Genomic DNA, 21,430 nt, shown 5'->3' with positions numbered 1-21,430 from the left:
AAGGCTTAGCGAATGGGATCCTTAAATTCTAAAGAGTCAAGCACACCACCTTGCGGCACATCTGCTTATTTTATGTCTAAGAACTATAGTCCTGCGGGCGCCTGGGTGGCTCAGATGGTTAAGTGTCTGCCTTTGGCTCAGGTCATGATCCCGGAGTTCTGGGATCGAGTCCTGTGTTGGGCTCCCTGCTCAGCAAGGAGTCTGCTTCTCCCTCTGCCTCTCTCTCTCTGTCTCTCATGAATAAATAAATAAAAATCTTTAAGAACTACAGTCCCAGAAATTACAGATATCTAGCAGAAACAGCAAAATTTTACTAAGATGGTCTTCTGCCCGAAGGAACTTGGGTTGGTAACCATCAGGTTGGGGGTGGGGGGCAAAATAAAGCCAGAGAGATATGTGGGTTAACTCCATTTGCAGCCAGGGTCCTACCAAACTGATGCCAACCCTCAGGAGAATTACAACTTAGAAATACAATGGCCATAATGGGGAGCATCCCAATTAAATAGGTCATTTAAGAAGTGCTTTTGAAAGTGAGGGTCTCCAAATTAAATAGAATGGGATACCTGTTTTAATTGGCAAGCAGAAGCCTCCAAAAGGTTCCAAAATTCCAAAGTAGTTTCATTTATTGATTCATTGCAAAAGCCTAATGGAAAATTAAAGATGTAAGAAGTACCTAAAAGACAGACATAACTCCTACTGCTTCCCTCTTTCATCCTTTGAGTACTCATTCTACTAATCTTCTGTCTCAATTGTTTTTCCACTTCGAAAATAGTACACAACTGTAAACAAAATGTGGACAAGTTAATGGCCTTACAGACATCCCCATCTCTACCTTCAAGGAAGGGCCCCCATATGGGCCCCTCCCAGAGTTGATTAAACTGAGGAGTTCTCTGGTTAACTGCTCTGTTTTTACCTTAAACAACCAACTGGAAACTCTGGTAGGTATCTGAGCCTGCAGAAGGAATCCTGGAAAAACTGGCAAATACCAGCAATTGGTGAAAATTCTTAATAGTATCAGTTCTTTCCCTATCTCTGTATTTCCCAGTTGAGAGAGGAAAATAAAATTTCATGTTGTCCCATCCTTTCTAAATCCAAGGCCATTGGTCATTGATCCTTCTCTCCCAGAGATTGATAGTTATTGCCTTCTTTGTTTAGTTTTGCATAACTGGGCTTGACTTTCTGCCTTTGAGAAACTGAAAGGGGCAACTGTCCATATATCTTACAAATCTTTACAAAACTAGAAATGTAGCTCTTTACCAATCCCAAAACCTCTCCTTTTTATCTCATAGGTTTAATAAATTATTGGCTTTAGGAAAACAAAGTCCTTCTTGGAGGAACCCGCATTCTCTGTCCCTTAAAGTAATACATCTTATCATATCTTTAAAATGGATTTAGAAAGGACAGGACAAGTGAAAACGAAGAATAAAAAAAGAAGCCTTTTAAAAATATAAACTGCTAAAAGGGCTGTGTGTCCAAAGTCTAGCACAGTCTCCTTAAGATTAATTTCAGTGACAAATACACATCTTAAAAATCTTCTCCACAAAAACCAGTAACTATAGGGTCCTTACATCTGTCTCTGTGTGTGTCCAAATATACATGTTGTAAATGTGAGATATTTTTCCACCTATGGATGCTCTTGCCAATTAATTTGTAAAAGAACTCTATTTAGTTGGCTTGAAGACAAGCACTTTTAAGATTGGGCTTAAAGTTTTAAACTCTCAGACAGAAATTAACTCAAATGTTTTTCAAGTTCATGTGATCTGGGAAAATATTCAGTTGTTGGTTTAATTAGAATGGACACATCTTTATAGTAATCAGCACTAAAATTGAAACTTTTATTCTGTGTGGATACTTAAGTTCAACAAGTTGATGTGATCTCTGTTACAAAATTAAAAAGAAAAAAACTTCAGAGAATGACTAAATTTGTTGTCTCATAAGGTTTTTATGGGTAATCTAAGCATAATTAAGAACAATTAAACTGAAAAGGTATAAATAAAATTTAAAATTTTAGGTAAACTTTTAAGTAGTCTCCCAGATCTTTTGGTAAATTAAAACCTTAAAGTTTTGTTGAGTTAGGTTGAGTGATGAGTTAAGTTAAATTCACTAAATATTCAGATAATTTTCAAATAAGATAAAATACTAAAATACTGATCACTGAACACAGGTTAATCTAGTTTTGGCTTGCTTATTACAGAGAAACTAAAGATAAATGTGGGTCTGTGAGTAAACATGTTTTGTGCTTTATTGAGAGACTGAATTATGAAGAAGCACATGTTTCTAGAAATTATGAAATGTATTCATTACTTTGCCAATCTAAAGAATGCTGGTTTAACAGACAGTTCATAATTGCTTATTTATTAGCGTTAACTAGAAACTAAAATTTCTAAGAGTTCAGAAATCTAGTAAGTGTAAATAAGTACTGGAAATACTGAGGGAAACAACTCTGTATGCAATGAGAGCAGGATGTGTGTTTTTGGTTAAAAAAAAAAAGTATGAGGAATAGAGATGCATTTTTTTGTTATAGCTGTTGAGGGAAAGGAAAGTAATTCTGTCCTAAAGTGATCCTGGCTGTTTAAAGAAGCAAAATATAGAGCAAGAGCTAAATGTAAAAAAGAAAATTCTAGGCTTGTGGAAAAAGGATCTTTGAAAAGGAATTTTAATGTGTGGTCAAGCTGGCTAAGACTGGAATAAATTTAATTAAAAATAAGTTTCAAAGTAACTAGTCCAAAATTAGAATTTGGTTTTCTCCCTATTAAAATGACAAAGTTTTCTTGGACTACAGGTCTGTTCTTGATAAGAAACTGTAAAAGTTTTGTTTTTTGTGTGTTTTTTCTCCCCCTTAACCTATTAAGTAATCTGCCTAGAAAACAAGATTCTGGGTTTCATCAAAATAACTTTCTATGTCTTTATCAGGTCTCTGATTACTTAAGAAAGTCGAACTCTATTAAGAAAAGCTAAGTTTTTGTTTTGTTTTACATCTATTTAACTTTCTGCATTTGCCTGCAGTCTTTCACTGTCACCATGGTTAGGTGGACAATAAAGTATTGTTTCACAGTGACCTATGACCTTATTTGACGAAGTGTTTTTTAAAACCCTTTCATTTTTTTGACAAACTTACCAAATCAAATTCTAAATAAAGTCTTTTTGACCTGAAAGAAATTGGGATTTTTTTCCAGAGGGTCCCCCAGAACACTCTAATGGATCTATTAAACTAATCAGGCTTATTTGCCATGCTAAATTACATAAAGCCTTGTTAAATAAGAAGTAGTACTAAGGGGTGCTTGGGTGGCTCAGTCTCTTAAGCCTATGCCTTCAGCTCAGGTCATGATCCTGGAGTCCTGGGATTGAGCCCCACAACAGGCTCCCTGCTCTCAGCGGGGAGTCTGATTCTCCTTCTGCCCCTTCCCCTGCTCCTGTTTCCCGCCCCCTACCTCTTACTCGCTCTCAAACAAAATCTTTTTTTTAGAAAAAAGTAGTACTAAATTTACTTTATGTTGTATTTGTAAAACTGTGGGCACATGGGGAAAAAGTTCATTCTGCTTCTACAAAAAATTGCCGCTCATCGTCTGACTTTGGCCACCCTGACGTCTTTGTAACATGGCAGTAATCGGCTCTCGAATCAGAGAAATTAAGGTGGGTAAACAATGGCCATAAATATTTTTAAATAAACAGTCAGGGCTATAGGAAAACCAAGACAGCCATTTGGTTCTTCTTGGCTCCCTAGCAAGCCCCACTTACTGGTTTTTATATTCCTTCACCTCCCATAGCGCATTTAGGTTGATTCAAATTATAAAAAGACACTGGTGGGGAAACTTCTATAATAATGCAACAACAGTCAACTGGCAATGTCTGACTTGTCAGGTCCATAATTCTGGATAAACTATTTTTGTTTCTAGAGGTCTCAGACTCCTCCTCTGGACCCTTTGAACACCTGTAGCAGGTGTTCATTCATCTGCCACTTACTATGGGTTATCAATTATGTTTCTATTATTGTATACATATTTTCTAGATGGGTTGAAGCCTTTTCCTGTGGCTAGGCTAATGCCATCACATTGGCAAAGAAACTATAAGAAAATCTGTTTCCCACTTGGGGGTATAACTTTGTATAATCTCCAGTGACTGAGGCACCTACTTCACTGGTCAAATCATATGAGCCTTAATGAAAACCTTACAAACTTCTTGGAATCCATCAGTACACAACCGTCTGCTAATCCCTTGTTGTCTCATGCCAAGTATGACAACCTACTGTAAGTCTCTAATGTCTTATACTTAAGTCTGTCAACAACAGCTTTAAAAAAGCCTTCCTAGATTCCAATTCAAAGGAATGTGTTGGCCACAGTATAGAGATCACTGATTATGTAATCTAAAACAACGTAAGAGGAAGACAGCACTTAAGCCCTATTGGAAGAGAACTTACCAAATGTTCCTGACCACTAACAATGTTGAAAAACTAAAAGGTACTGAGCTTTTGGTATACATCACACAACTAAAGAAGGCTCTCACCTAGTCCTGCATAGATGCTGGACACCTCCAAATCAAATTGATATGGAAGAGAAGTAGGTGACATCAAGGAAGACTGCTTCTGCCCAAGAGGACAGAATAAGGCTTCTTACTTTAACTAAACATGATACCCTTTCTCCTTCTTTTCCTTTCCTCTATTCTGGCACTGGCCTAGAAAGATAACAACCTCAACTATATCTCCCAGGCCACTGCTAAGGGGGGCGATGATTAGAATTTAGAGCATACTTTCATTTCAGGCTGAAAAAAAGCAAAATGAAATCTCATTGGTCGACTCCCCTGGATTTTCATCATGAGTCAGAAAGGACCTACCAGGACGGTTTCGTGATTTAGGATTCTTTTGGCAGGTCCCCACTTCCCTGGTTAAGGATAAATGTAAACAAGGTTATGATCAGGAACTTTTCCTTAATTCTTGAAATTATCGCAGAATCTGATGCTAAAGGAATAGGTGCCAATGAAGATTCTTAGGCCCTCTGGCCAAAAGAGTTCTTGATAATACAATAGCTCTTGATTATCTTTTACCTGAATGAGGAGATGTGTGCTGTAGCCAACACCATGTGTTATACCTGGATTAACACTTCTGTGGAAGTTGAAACTCAATTACATAAAATCACCGAGCAAGTCATTTGGCTTAAAAGAATGACTCCTTCAGGAGGGTCTTATTTCACTTGTTTGATTTTGATTGGTTTGGGTCTTGGGAACCATGGCTTCAAAGTACACTTGGAACAGTGGGAATTAACCTGTTTATAGTAATCATAATAATGTCCCTGGTGTGTTATATTCTCTCAAAAGTTTTAAACGCATGTTTGCAGCCACTAACCACCAAACAAATGATCTCCCTAAGACTAAAATGGCAAAAGAACTAAGAAAACTACCAACTTACAAATTGTGAACCTGTGAATATCACAGAGGTCAAGTAAAAACATCATGACCTGTGAATTACCACACAAAGGGACAACAACAACTGTGAGAACTTCAGAGGAGTAGCTGAGAGTGGCACTAATGCCTTAAATTGTGGTCACATCTCAGTTAAGCTCAGAGTATGATCAAAAGGGGCTAACTATTCAAAAGAAAACCACAGGCCTCCAAATGGCATCACTTAGCATAAGGTCCCAAGTCAGTAAACCAAGACTTAATACCTAACCTAACTGCAGTTTCAAACCCCATTAAAGGTCCCTTTTAACCAGTCAACATGGGAATTTCCCGGTCAGCACTGGGAAATTTACTGGTAGACCCCTTCCGATCCTCTTAGGAGGGAGATCATGCCTAAAAATAATGAATTCTTTACTAATAATTTCCTTCTTTCCACTCCCTTTCTACCTTTAAACACTTTCTTCCTCTGTCGCCCTTTGGAGCTCCCCTCTACTTGCTAAATGGGATGCTGCCTGATTCATCAATCAATTAATAAAGCCATATAGATCTTTAAATTTTACTCAGTTGAATTTTTGTTAACTTTTGAAACTTAAGACATGGAAGAAAAAGGCCTTGGAGTAGCAAAAATAATTACAAGCAGACACAATAACTTAAAATAGTCTGAGATTTAAGTAAAGGGCCTAACTTTTCTCAGTAGTTGATAACCTTGAACAAATGAAAAAAGGTTAAATTATCCTTGGTATACAATGTTTAAAGACACAGAAGCACACAGAAATCATATGAAAAATATCTTCCTTTCAAAATTGTTATGATAAACAAAAATTGGATGCTTGGCTGTCCTAAAGACTTTGACTATCAAGGAACATCTCATTTCCTATAGGCTTAAATGCATCAAATTTCACAACATTAAAATATCATCATCAAAAAATATATTCTAGTTTAACATTTTAAATTAGCTTTAGAGCTTGAGAAAAGGAGAATGAGATTAGAACTTGAAAAAAATGCCAAAGATTGAATCATTCTCCTGAAACATTTTGCATCACTTATGAGTAAAATTACGTTAAAGAAAGATACATACTTTATTTCACTGTAATATACAAAAAGAGGACACTAAGAATCTACAGAAACATTTCTTAAACTTTTTAAAAGCAATGTAAGCCTTTTCAAATAAAACATCAAACAGAAACTCAACATTTGTATAGCACAAAACTAGGATGGCTATGGCTGAGGTAAAGGAGGGAACTCAGTTCCATACCATCAGCCTCAACCACAATTATGGGAAATACAGCTCTGGGAAATATAGTGTGCAAACCATGGAAGATCAATTGGTCAATAAACTCAATTTTCCTTTTTCAATGCTGGTTTTCTACTTGCTCCTACAAGGCTTGCTTCAAATCTACTTCCTCCAGAAAGCCTTGCAACTTAATCAAGCCAGAATGGTTCCATCCATGAAAGTGCTATAGAATTTATATTTGTAAACTTCATTTCTAACATTTCCAATATCCTACAATTTACATTATAGTACACAGAGAGATATACTTGCCAATCTTCCACTCTTGATTAGAAGTTTCTCAGAGAATGGTTATCTTTCTTAATCCATATCTCTAAGAACTTACCAAATAGAAGACACTCAGTAACATTTATTTGTTGAAAACAGGAGGTTAAAGGTAGGTTAATCAATGCCTAAAGGCAAAAATGGCTTTAAAATGTTCTAATGTAAGAAAAATAAAACCTGGACTGATAACAATCCCTAGCTGTTCTCTATGAAAAGTTGGGTGCTCTACTGTGGAAAACACTATGAAGGTTCCTTAAAATATTAAAAACAGAATTACCACATTATCTAGCAATTCCACTAGTTGGTATTTACACAAAGAAAACAAAACACTAGTTCAAAAATATATATACATCCCTATGTTTATTGCAGCATTATTTATAATAGCCAAGGTGGAAAGCAACCTACATGTCCATCAATAGATGAGTGGAGAAGGAAGATGTGCTAAATGTTTATCTGGAATATTACTCAGCCATAAAAAAGAATGAAATCTTGCCATTCATAACAGTATAGATGGATCTACAGGGTATTATGCTTAATGAAGTCAGACAAAGAAAAATACCATATGATTTCACTTATATCTGGAAGATCAAACACAAAACAAACAGAAAGCAGAAACATACCCATAAACACAGAGGACAAAGTAGGCATTGTCACAGGGAAGGGGGGATGGGGAAATGGGGAAATGGGTGAAGGGGAGTAGGAGGTACAGACTTCCAGTTAAGGAGTGACTAAGCCATGAGGATGAGAGGGACGGCACAAGGAATATAGTCAATGGTATTGTAACAGCATTGTATGATGAAAGATGAGAGCTATACTTGTGGTGAGCACAGCATAACACATACAGTTGATGAATCATTATGCTATACACCTGATACTAATGTAACATTGTATGTCAACTATACATCAATTAAAATTTTTTTTGGTCCAGCAGCCAGGTACATAGCAGCCACAGTGCGTCACACACACCTGACATGCCACACACAGCCACACATCCCCAGCTTCACTCCTACGTCCCTGTCAGCTGCCAGGTGCACATTTGCCACCGTTTGCCACACCCAGCCACACCACTGGGCCCAGTGGCATACAGTAGCCAATCACACACCCCCAGTCACTCTTGTGCTTCATGGGAATCTGGCATAGGATTAGTGGCTTGAAGCAAATTATACACACACTGCAGCCCTGTTTCCAAGTTCCCCAGCAGGCTTGCCCCCTCAGAGCTAGCCTACTTGGGTCCCACTAACACCATGAGAGCAAGAACAACCCACAACAGGCAGACAGTCAGTGCTGATGACCACACTGAAAGGAAAAGTAACTCACACAAAACAGCATGGTGTAAAAGATATATGTAGGATGCTCTCCTGAAGTGCCAGGTTCTGGTGAACAGGGAACACTGAACTTCAAGGCACTCCAGGAACTTTTCTTCATAGAGTCATTATTCTCAACAGAAGACACAGAAACAGAAACAGACAGGCAGACAAAATGAGGAGACAGAGAAATTTATTCCCAAAGAAAGAAGAGGAAAAGGCTACAGCCAAAGATCTAAGTGAAACAGATATAAATATCATGACTGATACAGGATTCAAAGCAATGATCATAAGGATACTCACTGTACTTGAGAAAAGAGTAGAAGACGTGATTAAGACCCTTAACACTAGATGAGGAATAACACAGCAGATATAGGGCACAATAAACAAAATGAGAAACATGCCTGATGGAATGAACAGCAGGATAGAAGAAGCAGAGGAACAAATCAGCAACCTAGAAGAGTAATGGAAAGTAAGCAAGCTGAACAAAACAGAAAAGACTGCTGCAAAACAAAAACACACTTAGGGAACTCAGTGACTCCATCAACTGCAGTGACATTCATATTACAGGAGTCCCAGAAGAAGAAGAGAGAGAAAAGGGGGCAGGAAATTTATTTGAAGAAATAATAGCTGAATATTTCCCTAATCTGGGGAAGGAAATACATATCCAGATCTAGGAGGCACAGAGAACTCCCATCAAAATCAACAAAAGCAGACCCACACCAAGACATATTGAATTAAATTGGTGAGATACAGTCATAAAGAAAAAAGGTGAAAAACAGCAAGACAAAAGAAGTCAGTAATTTACAAGGGAAAACCCAGAAGGCAATCAGGAGATTTTTCAACAGAAACTTTGAAAGCCAGAAGGGAGTGGCATGGTATATTCAAAGTGCTGAGTGGGAAAAATCTGCAGCCAAGAATACTCTATCCACCAAGGCTATCATTCAGGATAGAAGAAGTGATAAAGAGTTTCCCAGACAAATAAAAACTAGAGGAGTTCATGACCACTAAACCATCACTGCAAGAAATATTATACAGGACTCACTGAGTGAAAAGCAGAGACCAAAAGTGACAGCACATAGGTAGGAAACACAAAACCAGAAAAAATGATTATTTTTGTAAAAAAGCAGTCAAGGCACTCACCAAAAAAGAAAAAAAAAGGATATAAAACATAATAACATATTCCTAAAATGTCAGAAGGAGAGAAGTAAAGAATGGGTTGAAACTTAACCATCATCTTAACATAGACATCTATATATATATATATATATGCATAAGAGGTTATATACAAATCTAATGGTAACTATATATTGAAAACCAGGACCCCTGGGTGGCTCAGTGGGGTATGCTTCCGACTCTTGATTTCAGCTAAGGTCATGATCTAAGGGTCATGGGATCAAGCCCTGTGTCAGGCTCCAAGCTTAGTGGGGAGTCTGCTTGAGATTCTCTCTCTCGCCCTCTGCCACACTCTCTCTCTAAAATAAATAAGTAAATCTTTAAAAAAAAAAAAACACTAAGCGGGCGCCTGGCTGGCTCAGTCATTAAGCGTCTGCCTTTGGCTCAGGTCATGATCCCAGGGTCCTGGGATCAAATTCCACATCAGGCTCCCTGCTCGGCCGGGAGTCTGGTTCTCCCTCTCCCACTCCCCCTGCTTGTGTTCCTGCTCTCGCTATCTGTCTCTCTGTCAAATAAATAAATAAAATAAATAAATAAATAAATAATAAAAAAAAACACTAAGAAATATGCAAAGAATAAAGAGAAAGATACCACTAAGAAAATTAGCAAAGCATGAAAGAGTAAGATAAGAAAGGATCAGAGAAAATCTTCAGAAACCAGAAAACAAATAATAAAATGGTAATACATATCTATCAATAATTACTTTGATTATAAATGGACTAAACCTTCCAATCAAAAGAGACAGGGAGACAGAATTGATTAAAACAAAACAAGACCCATCTATATACTGCCTACAAGAGACACATTTTAGATCTAAAGACACCTGCATATTGAAAGTGAGAGGACAGAGTAACATCTATCATACAAACGGATGTCAGAAGAAAGCCAGAGTAGTAATACTTACAGCAGATAAGTAGATATTAAAACAAAGATTATACCAAGAGACAAAGAATGACACTATATAATAATAAAGGGGGCTAACCAACAAGAAGACATAAAATTGTAAATATTTATGCACCCAACATAGGAGCACCCAAATGCATAAAACAGTAACAAACTTAAAGGAACTAATTGATAATAAAACACTAATACTAGGGGACTTTAACACCCCACTTACATCAATGGACAGATCACCTCAACAGAAAATCAATAAGGAAACAATGGCTGTGAAAGACACACCGGAAAAAAATGGATTTCACAGATATATTCAGAACATTCCATTCTAAAACAGCAGCACCTTTCCATGTGCATATGGAACATTCTCCAGAATACATCACACATTAGCCCACAAAAGAAATCTCAATAAATTCAAGCAGATTGAGGTCATACAATGCACATTTTCTGACCATAACATTATGAAACTTTTATGCATATTCACAATTATTGTCTAATTCCCAATGCAGCTGTGGCCTCTTTGGGCTTTTAAATTCTGGGAAAACTTAAGCCCATTATTAGAAAAGGGAAAACAGATTATGGTGTAATATTTAATTCTGACCACTCTTCTGATTTTAAATAATTTCTATTCATTAAGAACATTCCATTTAGTAAAAACTGGTGAGGCAGGAATGTTTGCAACATCCTCCTTACAATGTACTTGGAAGTGTTAATGTATAATAACCTTAAGGTTCGATAACAGAAGCAGAGCCTTTCTTTCTTTTTTTTAAGATTTTATTTATTTATTCATGAGAGCCAGAGAGAGAGAGGCAGAGGGAGAAGCAGGCTCCCAAGGAGCAGGGAGCCCAAGGCGGGACTCGATCCCAGGACCCTGGGATCATGGCCTGAGCCGAAGGCAGACGGTTAACCATCTGAGCCACCCAGGCACCCCAGAAGCAGAGCCTTTCAAATGCTTATGTGGACTGTAAACATTAAATTCCAGAAAGATACTTTGTGTCTGATTTTATCTGGGTAGGGTTTAACTCACCACTGCTGACACCTCGCTTTTCAATATGAATTTTTTCCAAGATTATTGAGAGAATTTTGTAATAACCCAGCTATATGAAACAGCAAGAGCCCTGAACAAAATTACATCAGCTTCCAAAGAAATCAGAGTAAACTTCTTTAAAATTGAAAATGCAATCAATTGCATTCTTACTTTGCTAGTGTTCTAGATAAAAAAAATTTCACACTAAAAGATGACTTTTTAATAAAGTGTATTAAAACATCCCCTAACCCCAAAGCCCACTTAAAGGAATCTTTCTCCAAAATAAGTGAAGGTGGGTAGTAGTAGGCTGTGGACCTGATTTAAAATACTGGTAACTGGTAGACAAGATATCCCTCTTGTCCAAATAAAGAGACATTACTTGATGTGTTTCAATGGTTTCAAGTCAATGACAACAAAAACATTAATAAGAAAAAAGAAGTTCTCTCTCTCTCATTCATTCATTTATAAAGCATTAACAGGAAATGTATTCCCCAGATACTATTAGATAGACATGGCTTGAGTCCTAGGAGTTCCCATCTATGGGAGAGGAGCAGATGAGTACAGAACATAATTTAAACTATAGTAGAAATATGAGCACAAAAGAATTAGGCAACGAGAATGGTGATACAGAATAAGAGATATCTGAAGAGTGTTTTGAATGGTGATTTTGTTGATGGACTTGGGTAAAGAGTGGGATACAGAAGGAAAGGCATTCATCATAAAAAGAACAATGTAATACAGATATCACAGCATAAAAAGATACAAGACCAAAAGGAAAATCAAGAGGAAAAAATTGATAAGTTAGACTTAAAATTACAAACTTCTGCTCTATGAAAGACACTTTTAAGAGAATGAAAAGACAAGACACAAACTGGGAGAAAATATTTGCAAAACATATAACTGATAAAGGACTTGGACCTAAATAGACAAGGAACTCTTAAAACTTAATAACAAAAAAGAAACAATCCAGTTTTAAAAATGAGGAAAAGAACTGAACAGAGACCACACCAAAAATATATAGAGAGAGATGGCATATAAATATACAAAAGGATGCTCAACATCACGAGAATCACAAATTAAAACAAAAAGAAGACACTACTACACCCAATAGAATGGCTAAAATTAAAAAAAAAAATTAACTTGACAATACCAACTGTTAGTAAGGTTGCTGGGCAAGAGCATTCATTCATTGCTAGTAGAAATACAAAATGGTACAGCCACTTTGGAAGACAGTTTGACAGCCTCTGACAAAAGTGAATGCAGTCTTACCACATATTATGGGTTTAATTGTGTCCCCCACAAAAGATATACTGAAGTCCTAACATCCCAGTACTTCAGGATGTGACCTTATTTGGATATAGGGTTGTTGCACATGCAATTAGTTAAGATGATGCAATACTGGAGTACGGTGAGCCCTTAATCCAATCTGACTGGTATCCTTATAAAAGAAGAGATATAAACAAACAGGGAGAACAGCACGTGAAGATGGAGGTAGGGATTGAAGTGATTCATCTATAAGCCCAGAACCACCAAGGACTGCTGGCCATCACCTGAAGCTAGACGAGGCATCACACATATTCTCCCTCAGAACCCTCAGAAGGAACCAAACCTCCTGACACATTGATTTCAGATTTCTAGCCTCCAGAATTGTGAGAGGATTAAATTTCTTTTGTTTTAAGCCAGAGAGCTTGTGAAACTTCCTTATGGCAGTTCTAGTAGACTAACCAAACTATACAATCCAGCAATTGCAGTCCTAGGTAACTACCCAACTGATTAAAAACTTATCCAAACAAAAACCTACATGTGAACAATAACAGTAGCCTTAATAATTGTCAAAGACTGGAAGCAACTAAGATATCGCTTTTCTTGGTGACTGGAAAAACAAACTGCACATCCATAAAATGGATTATTCAGTTGTAAAAAGAAAAAGTTATCAAGCCACAAAAAGACACGGATGAATCTTAAAAGCGTATGGCTAACTGAAGAGACCCAGTCTGAAAAAGCAGTGAACTGTGTCCTTCCAATTATATGACATTCTAAAAAAGGCAAAACAATAGTCGTTAAACACATGAGTGGTTGTCTGGGGTATTGGCTTGAGAGGAATTAAATAAGTGAAGCACAGGGAACTGTTTAAGGCACTAAAATTATTCTGTATGATACTGTAATGGTGAATACAAGACATCAAACATTTGTGAAAATCCATAGAACTTTACATTACAAAGAGTAAACTTTAATGTTCACAAATATTTTTTTAAAAAAGTTAGGTGGTCAGGGGATCCCATGATGGAATGCAGAATGTGATAAAAGAACTTAAATGTATAGTTAAATATGAAACACTCTCACTAAAGGAAGTAGAGGAATAAGATGCTGAGATAAGTAATTTTAGAATTGAGTGGAATCTGTAAGAATAATGGCAAAATGAACTGTATGTAAGCACTATATTCTAGTTGACAATTTTCTTTCCCAAGGGTATATGAGTTAACACTACTGAAACGACCATACCTGTATACTGGAATTGAACAATTAAGTAAATGGATGACAGATGGTGGGAGCCAGGATTCTTACTGTTGGAATGGGAGGTTATAGATAAGCAAGGGGAAGAGGCTAGAATTAACTGTGGTAATCAATTACAGTTGGAGACATAAGTATGAACAGATGGTTACACATAAAAATATTTGTAAGTATGTGTATACACACACAGACACACACACACACACACATTTCTCCTTTCTCCATCAGCTGAAAAGATCTAGAAGAAATGATACCCCAACAGATATGAACACACACCTAGCCCCCTTATATCATTCTTCAATAAAAAGAAACCAGGATTTCTTAAAGAAATGGCTGATTCTAGGACTGGGACAAGAACTATATAAGATAAGCCTGGAGCATCTTGTAGTATTAAAAAGTAAGAAAATGCTCAAAATAATAAAAGAAAATCCTTCGGAAAAAAAAAAAAAACCCAAATTGGACAAAAAAAAACAGCCCATAATGAAGGTAGTTTGTTCAAAGGACACAGGAGTGAATTGAAAGAGCTCCCCCTGGTCAAAGCTAGAACAATTTGAGCAACAACAACAACAAAAAAGTAGCAGTGGATAATAACCGAAAACATAAAAATAAATATCCAGGAGTCCATACGGATAAAGTGAATGCATGAATGATTGAATTCCAAATAGTTTATATATTTATTCTGCCTTTAAGCAAATGGAGTATAACTCCATATTCCTTAATTATGGGCTGCATATAGTTACTTTCTTTCAAAAAATACAGTATGGAAAGGAAGGAAAAAATAGTAACTTTACAGTGGAGAAATCTGACAAACACTGTATCAAGACAGGTGATTTACACCTATGGCGAAAAGTCCTATTGATGGTATGTACCCTTGATCTGGCATGAGAACAGAAAAAGAACATTAGGGGAAAACTGAGAAAACCTAAATAAAGTATACTTTTTATTTATTCAGAACACAGGAGGTTCATTAATTAAGACACATATACCATATTAATCTAAGACAATAATAGGGGACTGGATATGGAGTACACAAGAACTCTGTACTATCTATAATTCTATAAATTCAAAACCTAAATAATTCTAAAAATCTAAAATAAAAGATTATTTTTTAAAAAGGACATTAAAAAAATAAGGCTAGCCTTAAAAATAAGGAAAGTAAGGAAACAGGCAAATAAATGATGCTGATTTAAAGAAATACAGATACTCTCACCAGCGCAAAATGTTTATGCCATCACCCTTATTCTAACATTCAGCTACATTCATTTGAGTACTGTGTCCTGCAGATTCTTCTGTCCTAAAGACTCCTGTTGCTAAATATAGAAAGTCTGGCACCTAGAGACTTCATATAGAATAGTAATTGATAGAGAGACCTGCGAGCTGGATTACCTCAGGTCAAATATTTCAGCTCCTAGCACGTACTAGCTGCATATTCTTGGACAATTTGCTTAACCTCTCTGCACCTCAGCTTTCCCATCTATAAAATGAGAATAATAATGAGAATAATAATAATAATACCACCCCATAGGGTTGTTGTGAGCATGAAGTAAATTAATACATGTAAAGCATTAGAAAAGAACCTGGCACACAGGTGTTAGTTAAGTGTTAACTATTTAACTAGTTCATTCATTCAACAAAAATGGATCAACAGACACAGGAAGCTTATAAATCCAAAAGAGTAAGAGCTCAAGGAGACAGTGTAATTCAGCCTGGGCCTGGTAAAGGAAATCTAAGATTTGTAGATACCAATGGAATAAAAACTGCTGTCTCAGTTCACTTTGTCAAATGTGGGTAGGTTTACAATAAAGGAAAACTAAAATTCTTCATGTCTATTTTAATTTCTTAGTCCTCAAATCTACAAAGTTAATATTGGCAGAGTATATATCACAGTATCAATTTTAAGGTATTCTAAGCAAAAATAACCTTCAAAGGAGGGTCCTTCCCTGTTTCTACACACCTACATATTTCTGCCTGCAGAGAAACTGACAAGGGTTTTCAAACTTGACTTTTGCCTGTAGAAATAATTCTACCAGCATGGAACAAGTCCCAGAGCCTCTCCCCTCCAAACTCCTCTTCCAGAGAAGCACCTTGACCAAAAGAAAAGCACTGATAATGATGACTATAGGGCCTTTGTTCCAAATATTTATCTATTAATGTGTCCCAAAATAGCCACAAAGGGAAACCAAGTAGGTCAGCCTTAACAAATGGTTTCCTTTTCTTTTGAAAAAGGAAGGAAGCAACACTTTATTTGGTATACCCCCCGCCCCCACAAATGTTTTCTCAAGTAACAGGAAGGAGGAAACTTTAAAAAAAGTGTGTGTGTGTGTGTGTGTGTGTGTGTGTGTGTGTGTGCGCGCGCGCGCGCGCACACTAGGGATGGGGAACTAAGAGTACTAACAAAAAAATGTTACGTAAGATGAAAGTAGGAATTTTCTGGCTTTGATAATAGATACTGTAGACAAGTAAAGACAGAATCCATGTACTGAAACTTTTGTCCATTATGACACCATATTAGGCCATTATGTAAATCCAGGATATGAATCCCATCTTCTTAGGTAAAAATGAACATTGTAAAATTTTCTAATACTATATTTCTACAAAGAACAATTTTTTTTAAAGATTTTGTTTAATTATTTGATGGAGAGAAAGCACGAGCAGGGGGAGGGGCAGAGGGAGAAGCAGGCTCCCCACTAAGCAGGAAGCCCAATGCAGATCTGAGCTGAAGGCAAACGCCTAACCAACTGAGCCACCCAGGTGCCCCAAGAACAATAGTTTTTAAATACTTGACAAATAAGGTAGGAAATGTGTAGACTAATATTTTTCTGCATGTATACCCTATTAAATTACCTGGTTTGTGTTAATGTGAAACTATTCTTCACATTTACAATTTTTCTTTTTAAGTAGGCTCCATGCCCAGTGTGGAGCCCAATGAAGGGCTTGAACTCACAACCTGGATATCAAGACCCAGGCCAAGATTAAGAGTTGGACGCTTGGGGTGCCTGGGTGGCTCAGATGGTTAAGCATCTACCTTCGGCTCAGGTCATGAGCCCAGGGTCCTGGGACTGAGCCCCGCATCGGGCTCCCTGCTCAGTGGGGAGTCTGCTTCTCCCTCTCCCTCTGTCATTCCCTCTACTTGTGTTCTCTGGCTCTATCTCTTTGTCAAATAAACAAATAAAATCTTTAAAAAAAAAAAAAAGAGCTGGACGCTTAACCGACTTGAGCCACCAGGTGCCCCTGCATTTACAACTTTTTAATGAAGAAAGACTTTTAATAATTTTCAACTGAAGAACAAGGACAAAGTGGTTTATAAGTAATTATTAAAAAACAAGGTAACAGTGCAACAGCCTCACTGTGGACTGTGGTCTGAATTCCATTATTTATGGAACACAAATTGACAAGAGTTTCTGTATATTCATTACACAGTTCTTGAAACAATATTTAATTGCATTAAACCAAGATGGGGAGGGGAGAATAGGAAGTGTTTAAAACAGTTTGTAAAGTTAATTTTATTAAACATTGCAGCTTTGTTGTTCTCTAAAATTTAGTTTTCATTGCAATTTAAAGTTAATTATTACCTTATATACAGTAGATAAGATTATATAAGTTCACAAGGAATGAATACATTAGAAAAAGATAATAGTGGAAAAATACTAGAAGGGGGAGTAATGTCAGTTGAAGGAAGTCATTTGTTTCTAAAGCTAGGGAGGAAAGATCACAGTAGACAGCTAAATCACACAACACTCCAAGTGGGTATTCAAGCATTTAAAAAAAGGAGGTTTGATAACAGAGATGCAAAATTGCCCTCCTTAGAGGCTTTTAGCTATTTGATAAGTCAAATACTCATCATACCAAAACATACTTTTTAATTTAAAAATCAGAAAAAGGTGGTTGACCTCCAAATTATAAACCACATTTCCTTCTCTGACTTGACTACCACTTTGTGATAAGAGCAAGAAAAGAACAGTATTAAAAAATCAAATGAAGGTCAAAACCAGAGTTCACATAATTTACATACATACAAGTTCTTTCTACTTTATCACTTTTAATTTACTAACTTTCATCCACATGAGTTTAGTAAGATTCCATAAAAATGGCATTTCAACCCTACTGCTAACAGAGGATATTAGAGGTTGTGAGCTATGATCTTACACTTGTGCATCACACTGTTGAGGATTCTTTTTTCATAATTAACATCATTGATAGGATTTAACATAATAACTCTCTAAAGTCGAAGAGGTGCAAAAGAGGAAGTCTTTAAAATGTGGGTGAAAAGAGACAAGTAACTATGATGGACACAAAGTGGAGTTTTTTTTTTAAAGTGCTGAGGAAGTATTAAATATTTTTAAATTATTAAATTACGAAATAAGAATATTGTTGTACAAATGGTGTTGAAATCACTCAATATGTGACAAATGCTATGAAACTGTAAATAGTAAAGAGATGAGGGAAAGCAGTTGGTATAATGAAAAACTCTTACTGGCTAAAGGCTCATCATGAACTCCCCACAATTCTTAGTCTAATGCTAACTGAGGAGAAGCAGTTGGTTGAAGAAAAGTCAGGAAGGCTTAAGGGGCCAATCAAGTGTATATTTTAATCCATGAACACTTCCATAGATTTAAGGCCCATTCAAATGTCTCTATGATGTCTCCATGACATTAAAGTAAAGAACAAGGTAGCAATGACATAACACAGCTGCTAAGATTTTCCCTCTCTATCACCTGTGGAGAGATTATCAAGATGGTTGTTACCTGATACAGTATAATCTCTATGGACATAAAATTGATCTGTTTAAAAACTGATATAGAGGTGCCTGGATGGCTCAGTTGGTTGAGCGTTGGGCACTTGGTTTTGGCTCAGGTGGTGATCTCAGGGTTGTGGGATCGAGCCCCATGTTCCTTCAGATTCTCTCTCCCTTTCTCTCTCCCTCCCCCACCGCCCCTCTCCCTGCTCACTTACACACTCTCTCTCTGTCTCTCTTTCTCGAATAAATAAATAAAATCTTTAAATGGACTGCCATAAAAAAACTGATATGAACACACACATGCATCTATATATGTATCACACATATATTTTATACATATTATATACAATGGTTATGCCTAGTTTTGAGGTTTTGAAGGATGAGTTTACATTTCTGTTTGGTGAAAACACTCAGGGACTAAAAACGTGAGCCTCTTTCAGTCATTTTGGGCTCACAAACTTATTAATTTATGAAGAGGCTTTTGGAATTCATCCTGTTCCAGAATAGAAATTGCTGCAAATATCTATGTCCTGTCCCTTCAATTACATTGTTGAAATTCTTCATAGGCAATGACTATGTTTCTAACTCCTAACATCTAATCTAAACAAATGCCTATAGAATAAAGAGTTCAAACTAAAAACTTCAGTAATTATAAATCAGCATAAACCAAGAAACCTTGTATCAAACTTTCTGCACAGCATTCATGTTCATGTTACACTCTAATTCATTTTTTTTTCCTAAAGAAGAAACTGTAGAGATCAGCCATTGGTGAGTCTATATGTAACTTAAAGGTAAGACAGTCAATTGGGAGAATCTCTTTGGTTCCACTTTTATTTTTTTTTATTTTTATTTTTTTATTTTTTTTTAATTTTATTTATTTATTCATGAGAGACAGAGAGAGGGGGAGAGAGAGAGAGAAAGAGAGGCAGAGGGAGAAGCAGGCTCCCAAGGAGCAGGGAGCCCGATGCGGGACTCGATCCCAGGACTCCGGGATCACGACCTGAGCCGAAGGCAGACGCTTAACCATCTGAGCCACCCAGGCGCCCTTTCACTTTTATTTTTTTTTAAATTCAGTATGTTTTCTTCATTTTTTTTAAACGTTTTGCTGTTACTTTTAAAGGCATCATAAAAACAGCAACACATTTCTCAAACTGAATAAAAATTAGAACTTTATTGATTCACATTACTGAGAATGTATGTCAAGAGTATCATAATTTATATAACAAGAACTTCCATTTTAGTGAGAAAACATGAATATTATATATGAGTACACAGTACTTAAATGTATCAAATTGTTTAGTGATAATAAAATAACACTTTAATATTATGTTTCACACTCATAGGAAACAACAATAACTTCTAGAGTAAATTCTTAAAAATTCAACTTTTAAGTAAGCAGTATTATGACCAAAAGAAAAGAGTCAGTTTCATTTGAGGCTGAATTTAAGCACATTCATGCTTTCTCTGCCAAGAACATAAAATTTTGGATCACGAATGTTAATAATAATATGTTTCAAGTACACACCTTGCATGCATGTGTGTGTATATGCGCAAGCAAAAACACATACACAACACATTCATTCTCAGTCTCATTCTCTTTATCTGTCCCCTCTCCTCCTCTCTCTATATATAGACAGAGAGTCATTTGGAAAGACAAAGAATACATGGTAAATAGTAGACACTAAAAATTGGTTGTGGAATTTTATAAAAGATGTAAAAATCACGAAACACTTACTTCATCAGCTACCATACACCTGGAAAAAAATAAAAATAAAACCAAGTTAATATTTTAATGATCAAAGTCACCCATTTTAAAAGTTTTGATTAAGTAGCTTGCCAGAAAACAGTTTACATACATTAAAGTACTAATCCAGAGAGACGTGTTTACAAGTGTGCTTGAGAACATGGGCCAGAGCTGATTTTGTAAGACTCTCCAGCGGCCAATGGCATATGGGTATGCAGGAGGGTTAGAGCTTCAGAAATGGTCCCCACATCCACCCATGGCAATGCTTACAATAACCCTTCAAAAATGAGGGCAAAATGGCAAGTGATTGTACCAATGAATGCCCTCCTTACCAATAAATCTTAAAATTGGCCTTCTCTAGAGGTGAGAAGAATGCTGTATTAAAGTATAAGAAAATATATCTTAGCCACATATTAGCATGTTATACCTAAAATTTCATAGCTACATTATATATGCTAAGCTTATTTTCAAGCTGAATTTTGGTTTCTACTACTATTTGGCTAAATTTTCTCTTCTCTTCTCTATTCTCTCTTATTCACCTATAGAAGTAAATTCTGTCCACTGAAAATTGAAGATAGGGTTCATAAACTGAGAAAACAAAGAGAAAAAAGAAAGAATAGCAGGTGTGGTTAGGATCACGAGGGGTCCCTTAGAAACACTGAGTACATCATATGGGGAAAAGCCAATCTTGTTACTGAGGGGACTTCCAGACAACCTAGAAAACACTAGAATATTATAATTAGAAAGGAATAAAGTACTTATTTCCATTCTCTTCTTCCTTTATTCCCAATGGTCTTAACATTACACAGTTTTATATATTTCTTTTAAAATAAAACACAAGGGTGGGGGGATGGGTTAGCCTGGTGATGGGTATTAAGGAGGGCACATTCTGCGTGGAGCACTGGGTGTTATGCACAAACAATGAATCATGGAACACATCAAAAACTAATGATGTAATGTACGGTGATTAACATAACAATAAAAAATTATTAAAAAATAAAATAAAACACAAATTAAGAATTTGCTAATAAATACACTATCAAAGGATAAGTTACAGGTAAAATGGAATTTCAATCTTAGAAAAAAAAGG

General features: G+C 36.3%; 1 protein-coding gene across 4 annotated transcripts in view; it reads right to left on the bottom strand.

The window, feature by feature from the left end:
• Positions 1-21,430, bottom strand: part of ZRANB3 (zinc finger RANBP2-type containing 3) — a 311,788-nt gene that overhangs the window by 183,252 nt on the left and 107,106 nt on the right. For 3 of the 4 annotated variants that reach the window (XM_073884606.1, XM_025856866.2, XM_073884610.1), the window contains exon 3: positions 20,332-20,350. The exons of the other annotated variant lie outside the window; for it this stretch is intronic. In XM_073884606.1, the coding sequence (XP_073740707.1) occupies positions 20,332-20,350 (19 nt within the window). The remainder of the gene's footprint in view (positions 1-20,331; positions 20,351-21,430) is intronic. 4 annotated transcript variants of the gene reach the window in all.

This window comes from Callorhinus ursinus, unplaced genomic scaffold (assembly GCF_003265705.2).
Source record: "Callorhinus ursinus isolate GAN/ISIS: 27379988/994484 unplaced genomic scaffold, GSC_fseal_2.0 scaffold2, whole genome shotgun sequence".
Classification (NCBI taxonomy): Eukaryota; Metazoa; Chordata; class Mammalia; order Carnivora; family Otariidae; genus Callorhinus; species Callorhinus ursinus.
This window is presented reverse-complemented; position numbering and strand designations above follow the sequence as displayed.